Source organism: Myotis daubentonii, chromosome 7, assembly GCF_963259705.1.
Source record: "Myotis daubentonii chromosome 7, mMyoDau2.1, whole genome shotgun sequence".
NCBI lineage: Eukaryota > Metazoa > Chordata > Mammalia > Chiroptera > Vespertilionidae > Myotis > Myotis daubentonii.
In genome coordinates this window covers 41,912,774-41,938,998 of record NC_081846.1, presented here as the reverse complement: position 1 = coordinate 41,938,998, position 26,225 = coordinate 41,912,774, and the positions used below count along the sequence as shown (strand labels likewise).

The 26,225-nt window shown below is 41.9% G+C and overlaps 2 protein-coding genes across 2 annotated transcripts in view; both read right to left on the bottom strand.

Moving 5' to 3' along the window:
• PDE11A (phosphodiesterase 11A) overlaps positions 1-26,225 on the bottom strand; it is a 308,732-nt gene that overhangs the window by 35,059 nt on the left and 247,448 nt on the right. The window contains exons 15-17 of the mRNA XM_059703969.1: positions 22,753-22,853; positions 10,106-10,183; positions 4,555-4,618 (exon numbers count right to left, since the gene is read on the bottom strand). Of these exons, the coding sequence (XP_059559952.1) occupies positions 4,555-4,618; positions 10,106-10,183; positions 22,753-22,853 (243 nt within the window). The remainder of the gene's footprint in view (positions 1-4,554; positions 4,619-10,105; positions 10,184-22,752; positions 22,854-26,225) is intronic.
• LOC132237965 (small EDRK-rich factor 1-like) lies at positions 3,301-3,647 on the bottom strand. The gene has a single exon (XM_059702494.1). The coding sequence runs from the start codon at positions 3,612-3,614 to the stop codon at positions 3,426-3,428; it is 189 nt and encodes a 62-aa protein (XP_059558477.1). The 5' UTR covers positions 3,615-3,647; the 3' UTR covers positions 3,301-3,425.

Below are 26,225 nucleotides of genomic sequence, written 5' to 3'. Positions count from 1 at the left end.
CCAGTTCAGATTTTAAACATTTAAAAAATTCAACAGCATAAAACTAGTTGGAACTGACTCAGTATTTATGGGACTTGTTTTACTTCTCTGCTCTCTAGTCTCTGCCACTACCTTTCACTTTAGTGCTCAGGCCTGTGTCCTGGTCTCTGGCCTTTTAAAGGAAGAAATGGTCCCCTCAGGGCCTGGCTTTATTTATTCGGTCCCCAGCGCTCTCCCTCAGCCTGCTCGGAGGTGGGTCTCTTACACGGAAGAACACAAATGTACAATCAGGTCACCAAAGGCGGGAGTCCTGCATAGGTCTGTAGCCCCCGAAAGGCACAGAAATTACAACAAAATCTTGTCCTGGATCTTTCTAAAGTGGTCCTGGGTGTCCCCCCTGTGCATCCTTCACAGCTCAACTTGTACCACTGTGTTCTTTGTACTTAAAAACCCAATTAGGCGCATTAAGTGGCTCCTGATTGAATTTTGTATTAAAGAGGGGAATTGAGATGCTAATCAGGCCTTGGGGGATCACTGGGGAAATCCACATGCTTCCCATCATGTTTGTGAGGAAGGAAAAGTGGAATAGACACCAGTAAAAAAAAAATTTAAGAGGGAATTAAAAAATAAACAAACTTCTAGGAAATTAGAAATACATTTATGTTTTTACTTATTCTTATTTTAAAAAGATTTTTAAATTGATTTTTGGAGAGAGAGGAAGGAAGAAGGAAAGCTTGAAACATCAACTGGCTGCCTGCTGCATATCCCCTACTGGGGATCCTGTCTGGGAATGGAACCTGCAGCCCTTCAGGAAACCTTCCGTAGCGTACATGGGACAGTGCCCGAACAGCGGAGCCACACCGGCCAGGGCCATTTATGTTTTTAGAAGAAGGTTCCATTGTTTTTATTCAAATGGTTCCTAAAATCATGGAAATGATATTTTTAAAATGCTTTAACCTGTTCAATTTAGAGACAAAAAAATGAGATCTCCAATGTAGAGGTGTGACAAGATTCTGATGGAAACATTTGGAAAACCACAGCATTCGGATTTATTTCCTTGAACTCTTGAGTTTCTGCATTTATCAGCAAAGTTCACATCCTAAAATTAAAATAATATTTACACCAGTGACGAAGGAGACCATTTACAAGTGGCCATTGGCCTCTTTGGTCTAAAATATCAAGCAGAAACTTTTTTCCTTCCTAGTACTTTGTCCTGTCACTTTCCTGCCCCCAAGTGGCTCCTGCTCCTTTAGTTCCTTCTTGACATGCATTTCACTGGGGTTTCTGAAGGCCCTGGCACGTCATCCCTCACCCCCTCCCTTTCCAATCTTCTCTATTTTTCCCCTGGCCCCCCTAACTTTCTCCCACTCTCCACCCCTCCACTCCCCTTCCATCCCTACCATGGTGCCCTCTCCCCGCTAGGACTACATTTCCCCCAACACCTGGAAGAGCCACCTACCTCTTCTCTGCAGTTTATTCTCAGACTTTACTGCAAGAGAGGCCTTCCCACACTGGGAAGTGAAGGGTGGGCAGAGTTGTAAAAATAAGCTACTCATCCACACCAATTGTGTGTTTGGGGTGCATCAAAAGCTATGTTTTGGGTGTGTGTAGGTCTTTAATGTGCTTCCAGGCCTGATGTAGAGATTGGCAAATATCACCCAGAGATCCTGAACTTGGAGCTTGAGACCATGACTGCTGGGGCATTTGGTCATCTCCCCTGGGGAGTGGGTGAGCATGTTTTGCCTTTTGCCTGCAGGAGGAGAGTGAATCATATTTTTGGCGATTAAAAGAGCAAATTGTGGTAGTCATGTTTTCAATAATTATTTCTGGCTTTTTAATTTCTGGGCACATGGAAAGATTATATTCCCTGGTTGGGCAGGGTTTTGTGACAAGTTCTGGCCAATGAATTGTTAGAAGATGGGGGTTTCATTTCCGCTGCAAGACCCACAGGGCATCTGCTATAGTGATACAGACAGTGGCTGCCCCTTTAGCCTGTGTCCAGAAGAAGGACAAAGCGGTAGGTGCCAGCCCGCCCTGGATGCACACATGCAGGAGTCATTTGTTGGTTTAAGCCACTGAAAATTTTGGGTTTAGTGGCAACATCACCTATCCTGCTGACACGCATCATTTAAAACCGCTGATTGAGGCATCCTGTAAAAGAAAGCATAAACTGCTGGGAAGAATGAAGGCTTGGGAGCCCAATGTGCTAAGATTTTAATATCTAGCTCCACCGTTTGCTAAGCCTCATTTTTCCTATTTGTGAAATAGGGATAATTACTGGATTAGTTTCTTGGGGCTGTCATAAATTATCACACACTGGGTGGCTTAAAACAACAGAAATTTATTCTCTTAGGGTTCTGGAGGTCAGGGGTCCAACATCAGTTCACTGAACAGAAATCAAGGTGTCAGCAGGGCCACCCTCCCTCGGGAGGCTGTAGGGCAGAATCTATTCTTTGCCCGTTTCACTGCCAGCATCCCTTTGTTTGTGGCTGCCTCACTCCAATCTCTGTCTTGTCTTCACATTGCCTTCTCCTCCTCTAATTGTGTAATCTCCCTGTGCCTGTCTTCTATAATGCCACAGGTGATGGGGTACAGACACCTGGAAAATCCAGGATAATGATGATGATAATGATAATGATATTGATGGTCCTTAACCACATCTGCAAAGACTCCTTTTTATTTAAGGTAAAGTTTACAGGTTCCAGGGACTGGGACCTGAGATCTTTGGGTTGCCATTATTCAGCCTACTACAGCAACCACACCTACCTCAAAGTGGGTTTTGAGGTTTTAAATGAGATCTCACATATCTATACTGATAAAAGAGTGATATGCTAATTAGACCAGATGTCTTACGGACATCCTTCCGGATGCCCTTCCAGGCAAAGCCACAGTGGCAGGGGCTGAGGCAGAGGTGGTTAGGGGTGATCAGGCTGGCAGGGGAGAGCAGTTAGGAGCAATCAGGCAGGCAGGCAGAGTGGTTAGGAGCAATCAGGCAGGCAGGCAGATGAGCGGTTAGGATCCAGCTGTCCCGGATTGCGAGAGACCCACAGGGATTGGACCTAAACCAGCAGTTGGACATCCTTGGGATCAGGCCTAAACCAGTAGTCAGACATCCCCTGAGGGGTCCTGGATTGGAGAGGGTGCAGGCCAGGCTCAGGGACGCCCCCCTCCCATGCACAAATTTCATGCACCGGGCCTCTAGTAAGTATATAGCCATCATTTAATATTTGTTATTTACTTATTCAATCAATAAATATTAGTTATGCATTGTTATATGAATGTATGATATTTCCCTAAAATATGAAGTCTTTTTTTTAAAGTTTAAAATAGTTTTTATAAAGATATGTTGTAACATGTAATGACCGTTCACTCTACAAAATCTTGATCATAGAGCTTATAATACACCTAGTTGAGAATAGTACCCAGGTTTTCCAAATTGTCAGTCATCATTTTTCTCTTGTCTGCATAGACTTCTTCTCATTAGCTGCTTTCTGCTTTGGTTGCATGATCTCAGAGTCTCTCTGTTTTCTCTGAGAGGCAGTCAAGCTATCCTCTTTTCTTTTTCCCTTGCTAATTTCCTGGGATTTCTTCATGTTTTTCTGGCGGGCAAGTTCTCGTTGATTTCCATGGGCCATGCCGACTACCACACTGAGCCCAGAAGAGCGACTCCAAAATATGAAGTCTTAAGACACCAAGTCACTAGCTTAGACCTCACAGTTCACATAGTAGGTGACTCCTAAAACTTAAAGAGATATAACCTCAAATACTATTAATAATCAAGGATTTTAAATTGTAGCCGAAACCGGTTTGGCTCAGTGGATAGAGCGTTGGCCTGCGGACTGAAAGGTCCCAGGTTCGATTCCGGTCAAGGGCATGTACCTGGGTTGCGAGCATATCCCCAGTAGGAGGTGTGCAGGAGGCAGCTGATCGATGTTTCTCTCTCATCGATGTTTCTAACTCTCTATCTCTCTCCCTTCCTCTCTGTAAAAAATCAATAAAATATATAAAAAAAAAAAAAAAAAAGGATTTTAAATTGTATAATTATGGCTTGAAAGCTTTTCTTGTTTTAGAACTAACATTTTTTTTTTTTTTGGCAGTGAAACTAGATAGTAAAGGCATGATTTTTGGGATACAAATTAATTTGGATACTGCACACTATGGCCAAAAAACCCTCTGATCTTGAAATAGTATTTAAAAAGAAAAATAGAATTTTTTATTTACCTCCTTGGATTTTTTTTTTCAGATGTGAAAAACGGAACCTTATGCTAAAACATAATTGCCTATTCAAAAACACTATTTTTGAAACTCATGCCTTAAGAAATGGCCGAAGTGTTATTTGGATTTAGTGCGTTAAAAAAATGTTCCAGAGTCAGAAATATTATTAGTCAGCGGGAGCACAATAAAGGAAGGCTGGGCAATAAACTATGTGGAACCTAAGCCTCCTGCTATTTTTTGCACCATGTTAATACCGATGCAAATTGATTGGGGTTTCAGTGCCTGGTAGTCAGGGCTCTGGGAATATCATCCCCCCACCCGTCCCTCCTCTGCTGAGCCTTGCCATTAATCACCACTTGCCTGTCTCGAGATCTCCCACGGTTTGGTCACGGCTCCAAGGTCACAGGCTGTCATTAACATTGATCTGAAAAACAGAACCAAACAAAACAGCCTGAATAATCTTTTGTTGCTAAACAAACCCGTCCTGGATACATAAATAAACAAAATGGAGCGGAGGCAAGCTCACATCTTTCCCTCAACAAGGGAAGCACTGTTTGAGGTCCCCATGCTTAGCATCTCCATCCTGAGGCCACACGGCTCAGGAAGACAAAGCTCGAATGCTCCCTCGGCTGCCCTTTGTTTTGTCCGCAGCAGATGGAGGAAAGCAAAGCGTGCCTTTCTCTATACCTGAGCTAAGCACGCTCCGCCTAAAATAATACGTAATGGACAACACTATGTTTTTTTAACTATCAGCAAGGGAGTTAGTATATCATACCATATACATAGCTGATGAATCTAATTACCAGCGATCACTGATGGATGGGAATGGAAGAAAACCCACACCAAAGAGGTGAGGCACATGCTGCCTTAGAAGCTCCTTTTCCTCTCCCCCAGGGAGCTAAGATTTATGGGTGCGGGCCACACCGTTTTTCTCCAGTTTCCTGCCTGGCTGCCACCGTGTGTGATAAGGGTCACGAAGAGACATTCAGCTACAGCTTTCGTGAATGTGAGCAAGTAAGAAAGCACAGGAAAGACCCGAATCAGATTACGGAGGAGCAGATTTCTATTGGGTTTAACTAGAATTCACACTGAACTGTGGAGAAAATGCAGAGGACAAGTCAGATTGTAGAGAGCTCAGGGGTTTATCATTGGATGTGGTGGGAAAGGGAAAAATAAAACACACTCTTTGTCCCAAATCTGCTTTCTTTGTACTAAGAGCAGCAGAAAGTGATGAAAAGTAATGACGGATCCGGGCTGGGAAACCACATCTTATCCAGCTCCTTTTGGAAGAGAGGGGTGTTGTTACAGGTCAGAGGGCAGTCCTGATGTCAGGTGTTAACATTCATGCCCTGCCGGTCCCAGGCCTTGGGAACATGTCTGCCTCCCAGATGGCGGAGCATGCCTAGATGGTGGTGGGCTCTGTGCGACTTCACCACGACTCCCTCCAGGGAACAAGCAGAGGGGCTCACAGGTCATCCAGAACACAGCCAGGCGCACCAGCATCAGCAGCCCTCCGGGAGCCAGGCGGCATCTAATCCCAACAGCCCTGTGCTAGGTAAGCAGTGGTTCTCAACCTGTGGGTCGCGACCCCTTTGGTGGTCGAAAGACCCTTTCACAGGGGTCGCCTAAGACCATCCTGCATATCAGATATTTACATTACAATTCATAACAGTAGCAACACTACAGTTATGAAGTAGCAACGAGCATAATTTTATGGTTGGGTCACAACAGGAGGAACTGTATTTAAAGGGCCAGAAGGTTGAGAACCACTGATATAGAGAGACACCAGTCTGTTCTTCATACTTAATCTTCTGTAACAAGCACTTCCGCAGCCCACAGTTTTCCTGCCTCTATACGAGGTGGTCTACCAACTAACTCCTAACTGAATGAATCCTTGTCACAACCCTCTGAGGTAGGCAGACCTCAGACATCCTCTTGCTACACTCGGATGCTTCTCATCTTCTCATTTTAGGTTCTGCCGTTACCAGAGGGGAACACGACTGCAGGCAATGCATTAGAATTTGCCATCTCTCTCCTGGGCAGGAAATAATCTCTCTAAACCTGCCTATTTTTACCATAACTTGGATGATTACTTAGGTTCCATCGGCTTGAGAATTTGAAACTTCTCAAATTCATATTCATATCACCATTAATCAGTTAATCAATAAGTTCATTGTGTTCATGCTAGGTGCTCTAATAATGATAATTCTAATAGCTACCACTTATTGAGCAGGCTTACAGGTAGACATACTATTATTATTTCTATTTTACAAAGCAAATAATGTTTTTGCATTCCTTAATCAGAAAGGTAGGTAGCTTGCCTAATATTACACAGCTAAGAAGTATCAAAGCTAAGATTGTTATCCATAAAGTCTGATAAAAGAGTCGCTACTTTCAATGAATACTTGGCAGTGGAACAGAAAGTCTATACAGAGAAGGAAGACAGAAAAGGGCCAGGGGTGAGGGGAGGATGGTGGGGTGTCTGAAACCCTTATTTGATTGGCACTGGGGAGTTAATTAAGGTTGAGGGCTCAGGAGGGACCTGGCAAGACCTTCAAGGAGAGAACTTTAGGTGGTAGATATGAAAACAGTTTGAATAAGGAGAGAGTGGAAGCAGGGAACCAGCTGACAAGCATAAGTTGATAAAGGCCTACAACAAAGAAGGGCAGGGGAATGGAAGGGCAAGACAGGGTGGGAGATTCCACAGGAAGAACTGAAGGAGGAGAATGAGCAGTTTTACCTTATTTGTTGTAATCCAGCCTCTGCACGAAGTGAACAGTCTTTTTTGACTTGGAAGAGAGTGGGGAGGGAGTTTGTACCAACTGCTCTAGTCTCATAATTCTAGTCCAATTTACAGTTAAGTGGTGTCAACCTGCTCAGTGTGACTGGACGAATGAGTGGTCAGTCACGAGTCTCTGTCCTAGTGGGGTGGGTGAAGAACGGCACTGTATTTAGACACCCAACCCTCACAGCAGGTCATTTTTATCACACCTCTCCTCTACATGCCAACAGTAGTTCAATAAAGATCTTTCTTGACCTGTTCTCTAGTTTTAAAACAATTTGCAACATAAAAGGAATAAATTTTAATTTTAAAGATATATTCAAATTCAGTAAAAGATTTCATGTATGAACTGAATTTTGCACTTACTAAACAAAAATATTCCACCTCACAGTTTGCACTCTATCATTGCTTTACATTATAAACACAAATAACCACATCCCCTCAAATGGCCACATAAAATGACAAAACTGAAGAACTCAAGTTATGTGTTTTCCATCCTTACCATCACTGTACTATCATTGTTTGCTCTGAATATACTGTTTAGAAGCAGGGCCATGACACTCCCAAAGGTTGGAGACACACAGGACACCCGGAAGCAGTGCAAAAGGTTCTGAGCCAATAGGAACTCTTGAAAGTGTTTCCACCTGTACCGGGGGCTGACTGTCTACCTGGACGTTCTCGGAATTAACTTACATGTAATTAATGCATAAGTAATAATGTGCTCTTTGAAGCTTTCCTATAAATTATTTTGAGACTCAACAGTAATCTCAGCAATTGTTTACAACTCGTACTAACAAAATATTTTTCTCAGGAGTATCTCATCATCGACATTGTTTAGACTGCAGGCACATGGTGATGATAAAAAAAAAAGACACATTTAGTTGGTTTTATTACTACTTTAAAATTCCCTAATACAGTGCTCTCCAGAGCCCCTCCCCATTTGGTGCACATGGTCAGAGTCTAACCTTGAACTGAGGAGGGAGGGCAGAGCTAGGGGGTGGACCTCCCGGAGCACCTCTATTTTACATATACTTCCAGATAAGTTGTTTTTTGGTTGTTTTTTTTGTTTGTTTTTACATATGAGGCCCCCTGACAAAAGTATTTGAGCATCTGCAGGAAAACATCCAGGTGGATATGAGGAACAAGCACTGGCATTTTAGGAGTCGTGCTCAGAAGAAGCCAGGCCCCAAAAAAGTGGGAATCATTTAAGAAGAGATGGCAGCTGAAGCCGGAGGATGCTCAGAATGAGAATACCAAACCCAGGTCCTTGGGGGGTAGTTACACTTCCGTGGTAATGGGAGGTGGAAGCCTGGAAAAGGACAAAGAGAACAAGGAAGAGTCAGAAAGAAAGCAAGTCCAGAAGAGCATGGCTTTGCAGAATCCAAGGCCGGAGAGAGTTGTAAGAAAGGAAAAGCCAACACAAGTAGGAGTTTGTGAAGAGATCAGGGAACCTGAAGAGAACAAAGGCTGTAGAATTAGATTCCTGGGAGCTGACCGATGCCTTTCAAAAGGAACAGAAATCACATTCATAGACTAAATTCCTCTGTAGGGAAGTGGCTAACTACTCTGTGCTAAGTCTACATTTTGGAATACTATGGAGCATTAAAAGATGATGAGGTATGAACATGAAAAGAATTCCAACACATATAGTTGAGTGAACAAGCAAGTTCAGATTACATGTAAATACAGAATTTATATTAAAACAGATAAATTCATACTAGATAATTTTTTCCTATGGTTCACATAAATGTCCATGCTTTGGAAATGGTCTGGAAAGATACAGCTAACTGATAGCACAGCACAGCTATGCGGCAGTGCGGGGATTGGGAGTGAAGCTCAAAGGAAAACTGGAAATTTATCTGTAATGTTTTAATTTGTTAAGAAAAATACATTCCTATAATTATTTACAGGATGAAAAGTTACTTAAAAAGAAAGAAATTGCCTTGCAAGAAGTTAATAGGAGTTGTGAAGGAAGGAAAGAACTAGGATTGGAACTTGAGAAGAAGGTAGATTTCAGGGATGACTTTTTTGGCTGAGGGGATGGAAACTTATTTTTAGAAAAGTCATAATGGAAAAACACACACCAGATTCTGAAAATGCAAGTCAAGAGAATACAAACAAGGTTGGGATGCAGGTGGTGGTGGTGGAGGGGATGGAATTAGGACACAAGCTGAGGTACTGGAAGGTTCCCCCTCACCCTCAGGAAAGGACATAGAAAAGGTCTGTAAAGATAACAGAGAAAGAGTAATGCAGAGAGAGGGGGACAGGAGGGCCCTCTAGGGAGACAGCGAGAAGAAGCTGGCTTCAGGGGGACAGTGCAGGGGAGCTCAAGTTCTGAAGGCGGGGCAGAGGTTTCAGAGAGCAAACATGGGAAGGGGAGGTCTGATGGGGTCCCACTCGGGGTGATCCCAGCGGCTGTCTGCTGTGAAGCAGACACAGCAAATCCATAATCCCGGCCTCACAATTCTCAGGAACAGTCAACAGCTCTGGAGTAGGAATAAGACAGCAGAAGGTCCTAGATGGCTGAGGTGGGGATGGCAGAAGGCAGGGGACGGTATGACACAGACAGAAATAGAGTCTCGCCAGCTGGTGTGGCTGCAATCAGTGGTTAAAACGTGCCACATAAAAATGATGGTTTGCGGCTGTCTCTTCTAAACAACCGGGAAGAAGTCCTGTGAAAAGTCTAGAACTCCTTATTCCCACCACCAAATGGTTCCAATTGGTTTTCTCGCTACAAGACAAGCAACAGTGAACTCTGCTTTTCTTTATGCTGTGGAACTTTTCTGAGATTCAAACACCACCCGCCCCCCCCCCCCCCCCAACCCCGCCCCAACTTTCTCCCGCCTTCTCTGGAGAAAGATGAGGTCATGGCTTGCTGAAACGGAACCAATTTGAATATGATTTTCTAATTCTGAATGCAAATTTATGGAGAGGAGACAAGAATATAATCCATTAGAAGACAAAAAGACAGTGTCTATCTTTTCTCCAATTATTCAACTAATCTCTCACTGTTTGAGTGTAAGCTAAGATTTGCTGCTTTAAAAATCATTTGTGTGCTCTTCGCACTGTCAGGAAAGCAAAGCTAAATCTTCAAATAATGAAGAAACACAAACAAGAGCTTTCTCTTACCGAAATATATCACGATGGGGTTTGATGTTCCAATCGTATTCTCCTTTACTGACAAGTTCAAAGAATTCAGTTCTCCTCCTGCACAAAATCAAATGAAGAAAGAAAACACACACCTGGAATGAAATTTCTCAGTCTGCGGGCGACATAAACACATTTATGGGAAAATATAAGACCACCCGAACCAAGTAACTTAATATTTGAAATCACGAGGCTAAAGCACTATCAAAATAAATCACTTCTTAAAAAAATGTTGAGGCTTCAAGAAAAAGCCACCATCATTTCTGACTGTATTTACAACAGAGAAGATTATTGAGCCATAAAACAGAAACAACGTGTTCCTGCATTTAGGATTCTTGCTGGAAGCCCTTGTGGCACCAAACGTCGGAGAAGAAAGGCAAGGACAAATCAAAAGCAGGAACACGTTTGCAATGTTCTTTGATCATTCAGCATAGAGCTGAGCTGTGTGATGACCCAAGATAAGCTCAGCTCCCTGGTAGTAAATTCAGGACGAATCCTTTTTCTAGGTAAGAAAATAACTATTTCAGCACTTTAGTGTTTAAACTCATGAGCTACGGAGTGAAAAATAACTATGTTTAAGCAATGGGTCAGGCACCTACTTGCTGTGCAACTTTGGGAAGTCACTCAAACCTTCTGAGCTTCAATTTCCCAACCTCTCACATGGGGATTAGGTTTGCTGACTCCCAGTTATCGTGAGGATTACATGAGATGACATGAAAAGCCCTTCGCACAGCGTCTGCACATTTTAAGTGCTGGACACACACACACACACACACACACACACATTTGAGGAGGTAGAGATATGTGAAAGACAAGAGAAAATACTCCTCAGTTGTGAAAATAAGGGTGATTCATTTCTATTTTCACAACTTTAATCTAGTTAGATGACTTCATTATTTTTATAGTGAGAAAGCAAAAAAAGAAAAGAAACATCATCATTTTAAGTCTTTAAGAATTATTTCCTATGGTTTCACCTTCTTGGCTCTTCTTAATGAGAGACTATTTAAAGGATCCTGACATACCGTTTCCGAAAGTACATCCCACAAAATACCAGTCTAGGAGGTACTCCATATAAAGGTACTCCCAGCCAAGTGGGTTTGGCTTTCTTATCAGTAAAGAATAATATTAATGAGATTTACATTGTTAGGATTGGTGGGAAGATTAAATGAAATGATTTATGTAAAACACTTCATAGGGTACCTGGCACACAGTAGATGCTCAGTAAGGTTAACTAGTATTATGCTCAGAAGGGCTGAGTTCACTGGCCCAGTGTTTTGCAGCTGGTGAGCAGCGGAGCTGGGCTACAAACAGCCTGTTAGAATAGCCGCTGTCCCAAGCAGCTAAGATATGTCCCTGGTGTCCTAGGAGAACAGAGCAAGCCACTTAGCTCAGCTTGAAAAATCATAGAAGATCATGGAAGGTTTTCTGAAGAAGCTTGTCAGTCATCATCCCTGTCATCATATGTACCTGGGTGTCATTTCAATCCTATGAGTTATTCTAAAAATCACCAGAGTGCTAGCTCCAAGAAGACAAAGACCTGGTCCATTTTTGTTCACTCCCAGATCCCCAGTGCCTATAACAGTGCCTGACATGCAGGAGGTTAGTAAATGTTTTTTGAATTGATCCACGAATGAAAAAGAAAATCTCATGAGACTATTCACATAAAAACATAACTTTCAACTACTAGTTTCACCTAGATTCTACTTGTTCTGGGTCTTCACAGTTGCCATTTGGAGAGATGGAGATAAGAAAACAACATAAAACCTATCCAAGAAAAGCCCTGTCAGATTCTTGAAGACTAGATTCTAACTTGAACCATGTGGACAACATAAAGAGTTCTAGGAAATTTAAGAACACCGTTGTCTGACCTTCCTTCCACTGAGTATTGTTATGTCTACTGAGAGCATGTTAGAGGTATGAGACATGACATTTTTGATGCAAACTGGAGGCATAGCCACCTAGGTGGCTAACTCAATACAAAAAATATGTTTAAAAAATACAAATCTATGACATGCCAACCAAACAGAACCATAAGAATAAATTCCCCCACGATGGAAAGTTTAATAGCTAGCGTTACTGGTCTGAAAGTCTTAAATCAACTGAACCCCAAATCAGTCCACAGACTTTCCATCACATTATAACAAAGCTAGATTTTATTGACAAAGGGAATATCCACTATCCCTAGAGAATGGTGGATAGAGGAGGGCAGGAAGAATTTCTTGCACAGGGCACAGGAGAATGTGGCATACTAATTTTATTTTCCCCCCACTGACAAAACTGCAATTTCTTAAGAGGCTCTATTCATTCTGGCATCCCAGGGTTTGGCTATGAGCAGCAGTCTTCATATGGGAATAGGAGACTTCCTTCACACCATAGTTTTATCAAGATGAACATGGGAAAAGTCCAGTCATTGGTGGAACCATGTACATCAGACATCTGGTAATATATTTGGTCACATAAATGACAAATAGATGCTTTAAAGTTTAAACCAAAGTACATTTAAAAATTTGTTTCTGAAAATTAGCATCTTGAAAGATGGAGATCATCATTTTCATAAGGCAAAAGGGTTTTTGAAGTGATGATATGCACAGGTCACATAACAATATATGCTTCTCTGTCTCTCTCTCTGTGTCTCTCTCTCTCTCTCTCTCTCTCTCTCTCTCTCTCTCTCTCTCTCTCTCTCCCCTGCGCACACACGTATGTGTAAAACTGCTGGGTCATAGAATGATTTATTTTCTATATTTAACTTGAGTTTTCATTATTATAGACTTAGAGGTATACAGGGTAGGGCAAAAGTAGGTTTACAGTTGTTTAGTATGTAAAACCGAGTTTATTCTTGTATTATTATTTATTAATTATTGTTATTTTATATATGAACAACTTGTAAACCTACGTTTGTCCCACCCTGTATGAAACCTTTGAGAACAATTTACTGTCATTTTGTAGGTGAGGAAACCCAAGGTGAAGGAAGACGAAGCTGAATTGCTCAGGGTCCCAGAGAAGTTGTGGGAAGATCTAGGTAGATTCCAGGTCCCCAGCCTCCCAGACAGCCTTGCGTGTTGTGAGGGTATGGAAAGCAGTGGCTGAGCCCCTTCACGAGATGCCATGGCACCATGGACTGCCCTGCTAGTACCCAGTGCCATGGCAGGCACCACACAAGGGGATGCTCCAAAGAAGAGCTGCAGATGGCCCGGGCCAGCTTGGGTCCATGACTCCAGGTGGTTTATTTCTGAACTCCTCCTTAGTGACAATCATTACAAAACAACAATGTGAAATTCACTGTGCTTTTTAAAAATGCATTTGCCCACAAAGCTTTTTAGCATCAATATGTGTGTGTGTGTGTGTGTGTGTGTGTGTGTGTGTGTGTGTGTGTGTGTGTGTGTAGATTTTTACAGAGTCAACGGCATGATCATATGTGCCCACAAAATTATATATAAGGCTCCCTGGATCCGGACTCCTCTGGCACAAGGACCAATATCATTACCTTCTCCAGTACAATCCTAAGAACCTTGTTTTTCAGGGACAATGGCAAATACCTCAGCTAGTGAAAAGCAGCTTACCGGAAAATCTCATTTATAATCAGATATCTTTTTATTAGGCTTTTATCCTGCTCTTGACATAAGTTCCACTCAGAAAAATATAGCAGTCTTTACAAAAGCATCATTTGAACAGAACTGCTAAAATTACCCTCAAAAATAATTATAAAGTTTGGTTACCAGTCACCCATCACTACATTGAAAATCTTTCTGGTTTGTAATTTATCTGCAAGGCACCCTTTGTTGGTAAAGCAAGAAATCACCATTCCTATGTATATATTTTTTGTAAATTCATATATTACATATTCTTTACCTATGTATCTAACTGTTCTGAATCTACCAAGAGTCTAAGAGCCCATGAATGTTAGGAGAGGTGGCAAATCATGACTGTGACTCTCCGGAAAATCCAGCCCCAGGGCCATCAGGCAGGGAAGGCAGGAGTGTGTGTAGGCAGCTGGGTGGGTGCAGGGGAGGAGTTGGATGTTGTCCTCTCAGTGTTCTCGCAGCTCATTCAACAGGCCAGGGTACATCTGCAACTGGTTGCTAAATGCAAATTCTGAGAGGTTGGGGACTTTGGATGTAAAAGCACTGGCGAAGAGTAAATTAATATGCAGATGTTAACTCCAGTAAGTATGACTAAAGAAACAAAAGTCATATATTTAATTTGGAAAATGAATTATCTTCCTGTTTAAGTAGTCCGATAATACAAGGACTAACTAAGAGTGAAATCACCTGTCTGATCCTGTGCTGATGTTGACAACACGAATAAAATTGGCAAAATGCAGGAAATGGAAAGACTGGAGTGACTTTGAATGTTAAAAATGGCAGAAGATTAGACAATACAAGGACCTAACCATCAGTTCCGTTAAACCATAATCACCAGGTGGAAGTGGTTTAGGGCGGTGCTAGATGGCACATGCCCCTGTGGCCCCTGCATTTACTTTGGCTGCAGCACTTGTCACAATTTGGTGTTATTGTTTTTCTCTCTTCCCCACTGAGCTCTGGTTCCCTAAAGGTAAGAAACATGTCTTTTCTACCTCAGCACCCCCAGCAGCTAGCACAGAACCTGCATAAAGGAGGCATAATAAGTGTTAGTGGATAAATTTCTCACTTTTTTATACAGTTGCAATATTAGGTGGATGGGGGTGTGGGCATGACTATATGTAAAATTGCTTCGAAATGCATCCAGAAGTACCAAAATATTTCTTCCATTAACCTTCCATAGGGCCTGTTGTGCTAGTAGATTAATTTATCAGACTTTGTTAGAATATAAGACTGTTTGGAAAAGAGCAATGGGTTAAGCCCTACAAGTCGAAACACCTTACTATACATTAATCTCTCTTCCTTTCAATATGGCGGCTAGTTGAGTGCAGGCAACTGTGGAAGCTGATGACACTGAACATAGTGGGTTCTTAATAAACGTTTGTTGAATGAATTAATATTCCTGTCTGCATAGGAGTAAAAACATTCATTTAGCTCTTATTGTATTTTTTAAAATAAATTGCTTATGATATTAATCTAATTTTTAAAAGATGGTCAAACGACGATTCCTGGCAATCCTAGATGAGTTAGTACATTTTGCTGTCATTATCAGATGCTTTTGAGAAATGCTACTTATTGCATCCCTTTAGGCTGGTTTAGAAACCAAACAGGCTGAGCATTTTCCATAATTGTTGATGAATGTTTGTAGAACACAAAAGGAAATGAAAAAAAAACACACAACTCATTTTTTAAGTCTGATTAATTAGAAAGCCAACCAAAAAGGCATGGGGCACCCATTTGATTTATAAAATCTGAATTATAAATCCTCAGTTTAAAGAGTGGTCTGAGGCAATGTGGCCTGGAGATTGAGCATAGACAATGTGAGGACTTCGGAAAAAGTCTTAACCCTCTCTAAGACTCGGTATCCTTATCTAAAGGATGAGGATAACAATATCGACCTTATAGTTGATCTGAGAAATCAATATCAAAAAAAGTTTATATTTTGAGAGCTTGTTATGTCAGGCAATGCGTCAGGTAGATTTTGGGGTTCCCAGAGTGAGATGTCTGCATTCGTGGAGCTCCTATTCCAGTGGTGATACGGGGAGATACCTAGAGCAGAGCTGGGCACAGAGCAGGCACCTGGCAGATGTGAGAGACACTGATGTGATCACACCCTGTTGGGGGGCGATGCTAAACTATAATTGCTACCTGACGGCAACACCCCAGAGGACTGTATTAGAGCTAAATAATTTTCAACTTCTGATGCCCCAGCTTAGCTCCATGCAATTGCAGTCTCAGCCCGACCAGTCAGGCTCCTGAGCAACTGGAACCTGGAGCCTGGGCCCCGCCCCCAATCTGCTGGTTAGTCTGCAGTTAGTTGAATTGCTATGGCTTGCTGCCCAGTGTGCTTGGAACTGGCCTTGGACATGGGCATACTCAAGTTACTGCTGCCTTTAATGTCTGAGTGTTCCCAGGACTGGCCTCAGTTTCCCCTTTAATGCTCTTAAACTAACAATCCTTTAAGTGCAGAGAGAATGGCAGAGTAGTGCAAACGTTTTGGAGCCCAACTACTAGGCATCACTCTCAACTTTATTAGTTAACATTGTGAGCAATTTACTGGATCTCTCCAAACCTCAGTTTCCTCAAGTGTATTTGAGCTCAAGCATAGTACCTATTCTTATGGGACTGCTCTAAATATTAAATGGGACAATGTGGCCGAAACAGGTTTGGCTCAGTGGATAGAGCATCAGCTTGCGGACTGAAGGGTCCCGGGTTCGATTCCGGTCAAGGGCATGTACCTGGGTTGTGGGCACATCCCCAGTAGGAGATGTGCAGGAGGCAGCTGATCGATGTTTCTTTCTCATCGATGTTTCTAACTCTCTATCTCACTCCCTTCCTCTCTGTAAAAAATTAATAAAATATATTTTAAAAAAATAAATGGGACAATGTGTACATAAAGCCCCGGAGTAAGCATTCAGGAAATACCATGTTCATTAGCGTGAAAGTTGCATAGGTCGCCTTTGTTGACTTCCACGCAAATAGTACAGGGCGTTGTGATTCCCCTTTGACATTTTAACTCATGTAATTTTGAATCTCTCTCTTTGCAGCCCTCAAGTGTTATCTTTAATTATAAAAATTTTGTTTAGTTTCTGGCTCCGTGGGTCTTTTCTTTATAAGGTATTTTAAATGATCGAAGTTATCAAATTTAAATTATTTAAATATGAATTGTTTAGATTATTTAAATCTTACTTACTTAAATTACCAAGTTATCTTTCAAATAGGTGATCTCCTTTGACCATCACAAGGACCCTAGGGGATTGGTGTGGGTGAGGTGCCTATCCCCATACTGCGGATGGGGAAACTGAGGCAAAGGGAGATTGGGTGACCCTCAAAGTCACATGGCTGCATGCTGATAAGGTATATCTAATTCTTGCCTGGGATGCTGAAATTGCTACTTAAATATCAAAGCCTTGTTCACTGCAAGGACTTGGAAATAGACACAGAAATCAATTTTAGAAAATCATTCAGCAGAAACTGGAAAAAGTTTTGATGAGTTGGAAAATCAGGCTGAAGAATTAACCCCCAGATTTAGGTGGTGAAACCCAGAAATTCACACTGAGGTTTTTTTTGTTTTATTTTTCAAACTTGGGGATTCTGCTTTTATCTGTCACTTGTAGGAGAGAATCTTGAGCACACCTAGAACCATTAGAAATTAAAGTTACAGGGCTTTGTGGTTATTTTTAAAGAGGTCCCACATTTCCAGGAACCTTACGTTTTTCCCTGCCGGCACATCGCGGGAGATCCTGCCCCTAGGAATGAGTCCTGCACCCCTCTCCAAAGGCCTGGCCCTTCCTTTCTCCTTCCTAGGGGAGGAAAGCAGTGTGTTTCCTCCCTGGTTGACCTCTACTGTCATGACTTTTGATGTGAGTAGGCAGGGCAGAAGAGCCAGTGCTGATCCAGACTTTCTCTAGGGCTGCCTCACACCCTCCTGGCCCACCTTTCTCAGCCACTGCTGCCTCAACCAGTCAGTGCCCAGCTCCCGGATCACTGGCCCAGCTTTCTTTCTGCCCTGTCGCTGCTCTGACGCCCCCTGTGGGACTGGATGCTGTAGGCATCCCCAGCCTTCAGGCACAGATGTCCGGAACTGGTGTGGGAATTAACGACCATGGAATAACCTTGGCTGACGGAACGTGGAGGCTGGTGGATAATTTTGAGGTGCAGCATAGGGTCAAGCCTGGCTGAACACAGTGGTGACCAACAAGGGTCCGTGTCCTTACAGTAGCTGTCCTACTTGCCGCTTTACTGTCCCAGTCCCCACTCCTATTCCTGATGTCACCTCTAAAATGAACCTGCCCGCCGTCTGCAGCTCTGCTTTGGGAGAGGGCTCGGGGAACTCAGGCTGCTGCTCAGAGTAAACCAATTAATGCACAGCTGGGAAGGTCAATATTGCCATGGAATTTAGCCCCAATTCAAATGACAAGTCTTTCTTGATTTTTTTAATTAGAGAAGGAATATAGTGATTGTGGAAAAAGCCCTAAAAGAGGAGGCTTTTTCCTGTCTCTGACACTTGCAAGATTTTGTGTAATTTTTAGCAAAGTGTGGGTTCCAGTTTAGACACTAATTATATATGACCCAAACTATACTATTTAACAGTTTCGAACTCAGTACGTGATGTACAAGAAAAAGATGACTTAGATTACATCATCTCTAACATCCCTTCCCAGTTCCACACTATATATTTGTGAAATAAACGCAGCCGGGTGGCAGTTTGTAGTAGTTGCTTCCCCCTCATTAACCCTAGGGATTGTTTTGGCTAAAAATATGGCAACACCTTAATGCAACTTTCGACAGGCAAGTGAATCAGCCTCCTGAAGGTCCAGATTAGGGAACGAACAGCTATTCAGAACCTCAGGAAACAATAACGGTGACAAAAAGAGAGCTAGCAGCTTCCTTGGGAGTCAGCAGACATTAGCAGGGGCTGCAGCATTAAGATAAGAACAGAGTAATGAGAAAAGGAGTTGCAGCCACTTCCTGGACTGCATTCCAGCGGTCACTCGGTGATTCGTCACATGGCTAACAGGGCTTGATAAATGGACTCCAACTGTTGAGGTTTTTTTCTCCCATAGAAATTACTTGGAAACTTGGCTTGGGAGAATGCTTCTACTTTGAGGAAAATAACATAAAATCTTACAAGTGTCAGAGACAGGAAATAAAAATATTAAAGGGATACAAGCTTCGATAAATCCCAAATCAAGGTGCATCCATTCAGAAAAAGAGGGAAGATCATGATAGTTAAGTCAAACATGAAAGCCACTAAACATGCAAAATAAATAGGCTATAAAGCAAATGAGGCTGTAGATGTAGCCATTTATAAAACATACATTTACAAGACATAAGACAGATAACATAGGTATTATCTCCATTTCACACATGAAAAAAAAGGCTCAGAGAGGTATATCATTCATCTGATGACACACAGCTAAGCAGTGGTAGAGCTGGGATTAAAATATATATTTATTAAAGTAGTACATGCACATAGTTAACAAATCAAACATTACTAAAAAGCACACAGTTGAAAATTTGCATATAAGTTTTGACTTTCTAAATATTTCCATCACTCCTTGGGGAATTGGTTCCAGACCCCTCAGATACCAAAATCTGCAGAGGCTCAGGTCCTTTATATAAAATGGTGTTGAACAATGTATATAGTCAGCCCTCTGCATCTGCAGAGTCCCAACAGAGGACTGAAAATACTATTTTAGATCCACAGTTATTTGAATCTGGGGATGTGAAACCCACATATGCAAAGGGCTGACTGTATTTATTGAAAAAAATCAGTATTAAGTGGACCTGCACAGTTCAAACCTATGTCATTCACGGGTAAACTGTATAATAAAATAAAGCAGTGTTTTCGATAGTTTTGCCTTATTATTCTTTGACTGTATTTCCCAATGCTATCATTTGATTTTTTACTTTCGCCATTATGTTTTTAATTTCCAAGAGCTCTGTATTCTTCTATGGCTGTTCCTATAGTTTTTTTAAAAGCATCTTGGTTGTTTTAGCCTCTGTGTTTCATATCAATGTTCTGTGATCCTTGTTATCCATTTGAGTGCAATAGCAAGACATTAAAAGATTGAGCTGCAGTTGCCTGTGTCCCACACATACATTGCATGGGACATACTTATACTAAAAATTATTCATTTGTTTATCCAAAATGCAAATTTAACTGGACTTCTTGATTTCCATTTGCTAAATCTGACAACCCTGAGTGTGCAGCTTATAGACTTCTAGCTTCTGGTGACTGGACTAGGGGTGTGGGCTTTGAATGCAGAGACTCCTTCCATTTTGTGTCACCCCTCTTCTGAACTTTGCATCTCATTTCCCCACTCCAGAGTTCTTCCTTGCATTTCTCCAGAGAACAATCCTTTGGCCTTCTGCAAGTGCAGGGGAAAGGAAGTTATCAGCTATGCTGGTGGAAGGCTTTGTGGGTGCTGGGTGTTCTGTAAACTGACTTTCTAGTAATCACCTTGTCTTAAGCTCTAAATGTCAAATCCACTTTTCATGGTGCCTTTGGCTCTCAGCCCCCAGTGAGGTTCTGCAGCGCCAATGGGCTTGCTTCTCAGAGCTGTCTTCCTCCGTGGGTCCTACTTTCACTTCTGTGCTGCTCAATCCGTTATCATTCGTCAGCTGGCCTTCTGTTCGCACAAATGTGCTGCCATCTCTTATCAGTTATTGTGTGCCCCCCTGTCTTTTTTCCTTGCAGATTTGTCCCCTTTTTCCTTTAAAATTCATTTGCCAATTCAGTAAAATTCCAGGAGGGAGAAGACATAGACACTTGGGCTCAATACACCAGGTTTAATTAGAATGCCAGAATGAAATTTAAATCCAGACCAGTAATTCAAAAGCCTTTACTCCTTCCACTATTCCCGTGTCATAACGCATTTAGCAGGAGCCTACAATAAAAATGTGTGGCATGCACTGATAGTTGTCTACTCCAGTAGCTCTCCTCCCTTTCTTTCTTACAGAAGTCCTAGTTTTCAGTGGGACAGTGATTACAGTCATGGGCTGCTAAACAACAGCGATCCCTCTGAGAAATGTCATTAGGTGATTTCATCACCGGGTGAACATCACAGAGTGCACTTACACAAACCTAGGTGGTATAGCCCACTGCACACCTAGACTCTATGGTATTCAAGTCGTATATGCCATCTGTTGTTGACCAAAATGTTGTTGTGCAGCACAGGACTGTACCAGAATAAAGGCTTCCTTTCCAACCTTCTTTCAACCTAGGTATGGACAAATGACTAAAATCGGACCAATGAAATGTAAGCAGAAGTGTTCTGGGGAATTTCCAGAAAACTCTCTTAAAAGATAACTTGCATCACCTTTTGGCCCTTTTTTTCTTAACTCTTTCCTTTTTTCTGCTAGTTGGCATATGGGGGGACATTGAGTAGCTATCTTGGACTAAGGTAGAAACTATGTGTTGAAAGTGGCATCATAGAAAGACAAAAGTAGCCTGGGTCCCTGGTGACTTAATGTAGTTACTCTACCAACTACAGATTGTTTATCTCCAGACTTCTTCTGTGTGACAGAGAAGAAAGCCACTGTTATTTTGTGTTACTTTTTTGGTCCCTTATAATTGAATCTAATACTAACTGATATAATGCCCAAGTGCAGTAAGATTACAAAGGGGGTGACATAAGATTCCTGGAAGAGGTGGTAGAAGAGATGAACCTTAAAGGGTATTTCAGCCAGATGGGGAACTAGAGGGATAAGATTCCATGTAGGAACAGTAATATGATTGGGGCACAAGGGGCACTGCATAGGTGTTTTCAAAGGGTAACACGGAGACCCGTCTGGTTAAGGAAGACAAACCATGTAGGAGAGAAGTGGAATAAAAGAATGAAAAAAAGGTTGGGGGCAGATTATGGAAGGCCTTGAAACTCAAACCAAGTTTAAAGGTTGCTTTGAAAGCAATGAAACCCCTAAAGGCTTTTGCAACAGAAGTTAGAGGTACATGTCTAGGGTTAGACTGAAGAATTTCAGTCTTCTAGAATAAAAAGGTATTATGGAGATACAACCAGGGGAGTGACTCTAAATAGAGAAAGAAGAACATGGGTTCAAGAACTCATCCAAAGGGGCAAGGAGAAAAGAAACTTAGAAAGGATCCAGAAAAGGAGAGAGAAAGGAAGCTGGATGTTGGGGGAAGAGAAGAGAGTAAGAGAGTAGAAACTGGCAATGAGAAGTCAGTAAATCTTCAGGTTTCTCAAAGAAATTAGAATATATTAGAAATGAGGAAAGGACATTGAATTTGGGGACGAGGAAGTCTCTGGTGACTGCTGAAAGTCTAATTTTGATAGAATGTGGAGGTGGACACTACTCTTTAAGGTAAAACGGGTGTTAGGAAAACAAAGGTACAAATATGCTCCATTTATTTTAAAAGGTAGGCACTAAAAGAAATGTAAACTGAAAAGCAATTAAGATCTCCATGGGGTGAAATAATTTTTGAAGGAAGGAAAGTTGTTTGGTCTTCAAGAAAAAACTGTGTATATCAGCAAAGGAAATATTTCCAGGCTTCCAAAAGAGGTGGTGCCTGATAGAGCAGGTCTTAGAGGAAATAAGAGGGATGGAATTTCCAGCTCAGGTGGAGGTCTAAAATTGGAAAAAAAGGGAGGGGCAGCTTTTCTAAGAAAGAGAGGTAGAGGAGAGGCAAGGAATGAAGGCTTGGATTTCTAGTCAACCTTCCAGCAACACACCGTTTTCATTAGCATCAGCAATGCCATTTTAGATCTGAAGAGAAATAATAGTCTAAAATAGAAATCAGAGTCTTTAAAATAAAAATGACCATCACTTAGTTTCAGAGTCAAGAGTTCCACACAAGGATCATAAAAAATAAAGAGAGCTCCAAATCTTGTGGTGGAGCTCTTATCTTACAGACATCACCTTAATAAAGTTTTAGATGAGGGGAAAACAACAGCAAAATGTTTAGCTCATTTACACATTGCTATCAGTGCCAGAACAACAGGCAACCCCCAAATTGCACTTGGATATTAATTACAGGATGAAACTTTAGATATCCATTTGTCAAATAGATCAAATGCTGATACCTACTCAAAGTACAGCGTGAGGTCTGTTGCCAATATTGACTGCTTCAAAAGCTGCATGAGGTCACTATAATCCTTGGAGGACAGATTAGCAAAGATGTTGTGACCCTGTAATGAGAAAGTAAAAAGTCACAAAAAAACCCATTAAATATGAGTTTTTGATTGCATGTTTTTCCTATATAGTATATTAAATATATATTGCATATTTTTTCCTATATATTAAACATATATAGGAAAAAACATGGCAAACCATTTTTTAAAAAGCTTAATGAAATTTTGCACAAATACAAACATAGTCTCTGGCAAACATAGCAAAGCCAGAAAGTGCAGTCATCTTTGAGGACTACCAAGGGACACTTTATTATGTCTAGTCTTAAAGAGCAAACTCTGAAAAATGTTGACCTTGTCTTACTATTGGGTGTATTTGTGCTAACAACTCCATTTGACTACCCATTTCCTGTGGAATTACTGAATGCAGAAGTTAACAAAACATTTGGGAATCTTTATGACCCTAAAATAAATACTAATTTCACTAATTAAAACTCAAGTTGGCATTTTGGAAGTACTTGCTATGTCAACAAATGACTTTAAGGAGGAGAAAAACATTAGACCAGAGGTTCTTAACTGGGGGCGATTTGAGCAATGGGGACGCCTGGCAATGTTCAGAGGTATTTTTGATTGTCCCACTGGTGATGGGTGCTACTGGCATCTAGTGGGTAGAGGCCAGAGAAGCAGCTACAGGTCCTACAATGCACAATTTGGCCTGAATAGCAAAGATGAACCAGGCCCAACATGCCAGAGCAACTGAAGTTGAGAAACCCTATGCTAAACCGTGAAGATCATCTTGATGAAGCGTGTGGCAGATTAAATTCAGTACATACTTCCTGAGTAGTTAGAATGTATATGATATTGTTCTCGGCATAGCTCTTCAGACTGTAAAGATGACTTCCACCTGGGAAAATGTGAAAACACACCTGTATCCCCATGCCTTTGAAAAGAACACGTCATCAAAACGTGTTTTAGCTACACTGGCAGTTGTACAATGGTTTTAGTGAAGTGGAAAATCCCTTTGTAAAGTGACAGACAATCCACTTAATTTGCTTTGAAAGTCAGGACTTCTCATTTATCAGGTTTTCTTAGCATGAAGTACGAACTCAAACACAGAGCCCGGGAACTGGAGCAGGCTGATACCTCGCGTGGAGAGCCAGAAGATGGTGCCGGAGGAGGGGGGGAAATGACTGCCTAAGAAGAAACTATTTCCCAATGAGAAGTAAATTAATTTTTTCTGGGAACCAGAATATCAATTAGTAAATTACCGCCTACCAGGCACCAGATGAAAATCTGCTTCCCTGAGTTAATTTATCTCCTTGGGTGAACCCACCACTTGGTAAAGACTAGAGTATATTGGTTCCACATGGGACCAGGTCCAATATTATTAATAATTTTCAAATGAGCTCTCCCAGACCCTTAATTCAGCCATTAGGAAGAAGACAAATAACTAAAGGAATGCCATACCATAATTCTGCCCCACTTTCTTTGCCCGAGCCTTGCCCTGTGGATCAATCACAGGCTGGTATACTGGGGCCTGAGAAAAGGTGGTTGGAAGCTACCGACCAAGTAGTTCCTGGGATTCAGCCATACGTCTAGCATCTCCCAGTGAAAGAAGTACAGACACTCCTCGTTTGATTGTGCTTTGCTTCATTGTGCTTTACAGATGCTGCATTTTTTTAATAAACTGAAGACAAGATCCTCCACCAGCAACAATATTATGACTCTCTTTATTGCGATGGTCTGGGAGTGAACCCATGATATCTCCCAGGTCTGCCTGCATAGCTGTTAGGAACAAGTCACAATAAAACTAATGTGAAGTCCAGGAGAAAGCTGGTCTGCGTTTGAAGATCTTGATTATTTTGTGAGAGTGCATTTTACCACTTTTAAAGGACATAGAGTAACTAAGCCAGTTGTTTATAGATAACTGAGTGACAAAGCTAGCCAGATCAGCTTTAATACTGATAAAAAATATTAATTTGCAATCAGTGTATTATTTATATGCAAATTGGCTTCCTCCAGTGTCTCAAGAGCTTGGTCCTTGAAATAGATTTGTGTCCTTGAAATACTGCTTCCATTTTGTTTAGGCACAGGGGTGGAGAATGCCGGGCCTGAGGGCCATATAAGGGCTGCAAAATCATTTGGTCTGGCCCTGTCAAGGCATTAGGGGTGAGTTAATTAAATGTTTGACCAAATATAGCAGGCTAATTTTTAAATTGATAATTTTGTATGATCCGCAAATGATGCTATAAAAATCCAAATGGCCCTTGGCAGAAAAAAGGTTCCCCACCCCTGAGAAGGGTGGTATTGATGGAAAGAGAAGCAAGTGGGGGAAGAAAGGTCAGTGGGACTTTTGCCTGCCCACCTAGCTGCTCTGTCCTTTGCATTTAGGAAGTGGGTGATGATGACATCTGCAGTTCTGCCCTTCTGAGGTCAGGGAGGGAGGGGATGGGGATGCCCCGGGCAGGGCCTGCACGCACCAGTTATGCTCACTGCATAGTAATGTTATTATTCCGGTCCTTCATAGAGAAATCTTGAGTGAAGGGCAGCCAAGGTATTTTATTTGTCTGAAGACAAATTCTGTGTTAGTGGGATTCGTTTCTCCAAACAAATAAACAAATGACCTTTCAAGAAAACTTTGATATCCTGTGCATAATCCCTGTTATGACAATGGTGGGAGTGCTTGGGATTTGAGGTATAAACCCATCCTGTTACTAGTGCAGAAAAGACAGCCTGAACCCAAGTTCCCCCTGTCCTGCCTTCCTTTGCCACAGCACTCGGCTAAAACATGGCTTTCCTAGGGAAATTCCCGAGCCACACATGCCGGATGCTGGTTTCTGTCAGAGTTACCGAGAGCCTAACTGTGTTGCTTCCTTCCCAGCTGAAGAGAGGTCTCCCCCAGCGGTTGGCCTGCCCCAGCCACACTGCCCACTCTCTTTCTGGGATTGAACGAGGCTTTCATGATGTTACAAAAGACATGCTTTCTCAAGGTAGGCTGGAGGAAAACCTCCATATTTAATGATGCTATTCCAGCCACACACACACAAACAGCCTGCACGCCTGCAGAAAACCAAACAGATCCTTTCCTGGCGATTTCGAGCTCATGCTGCCTCAGCCAGGCTCAGTAGTGGTTTTCCTTTTCTCCGCAGGAACTAAAAGCAGAAAAGCACTTCCAAGTCTTGCAATCTTGGGTCTCAAATGTAGCTGCAATTCTCACTTTCAGACTGGTCCCACCAGCAACTTTAAGTGCTTATCTTATGTAGATACCTCAGTTGTGCTAATAAAGTGTAACTTTATCATCCTGTTTCTACCTTCTTTTAATGGGGCTGTGAGTTTCACACAATAGGAAGGTTGGGCCACTCACTACTTGGATCAAGTCCCTGTGTGTGGGCTTCTGTAGCCCTAAGGAAGGTAAGCAAGTTGGAGGCTACC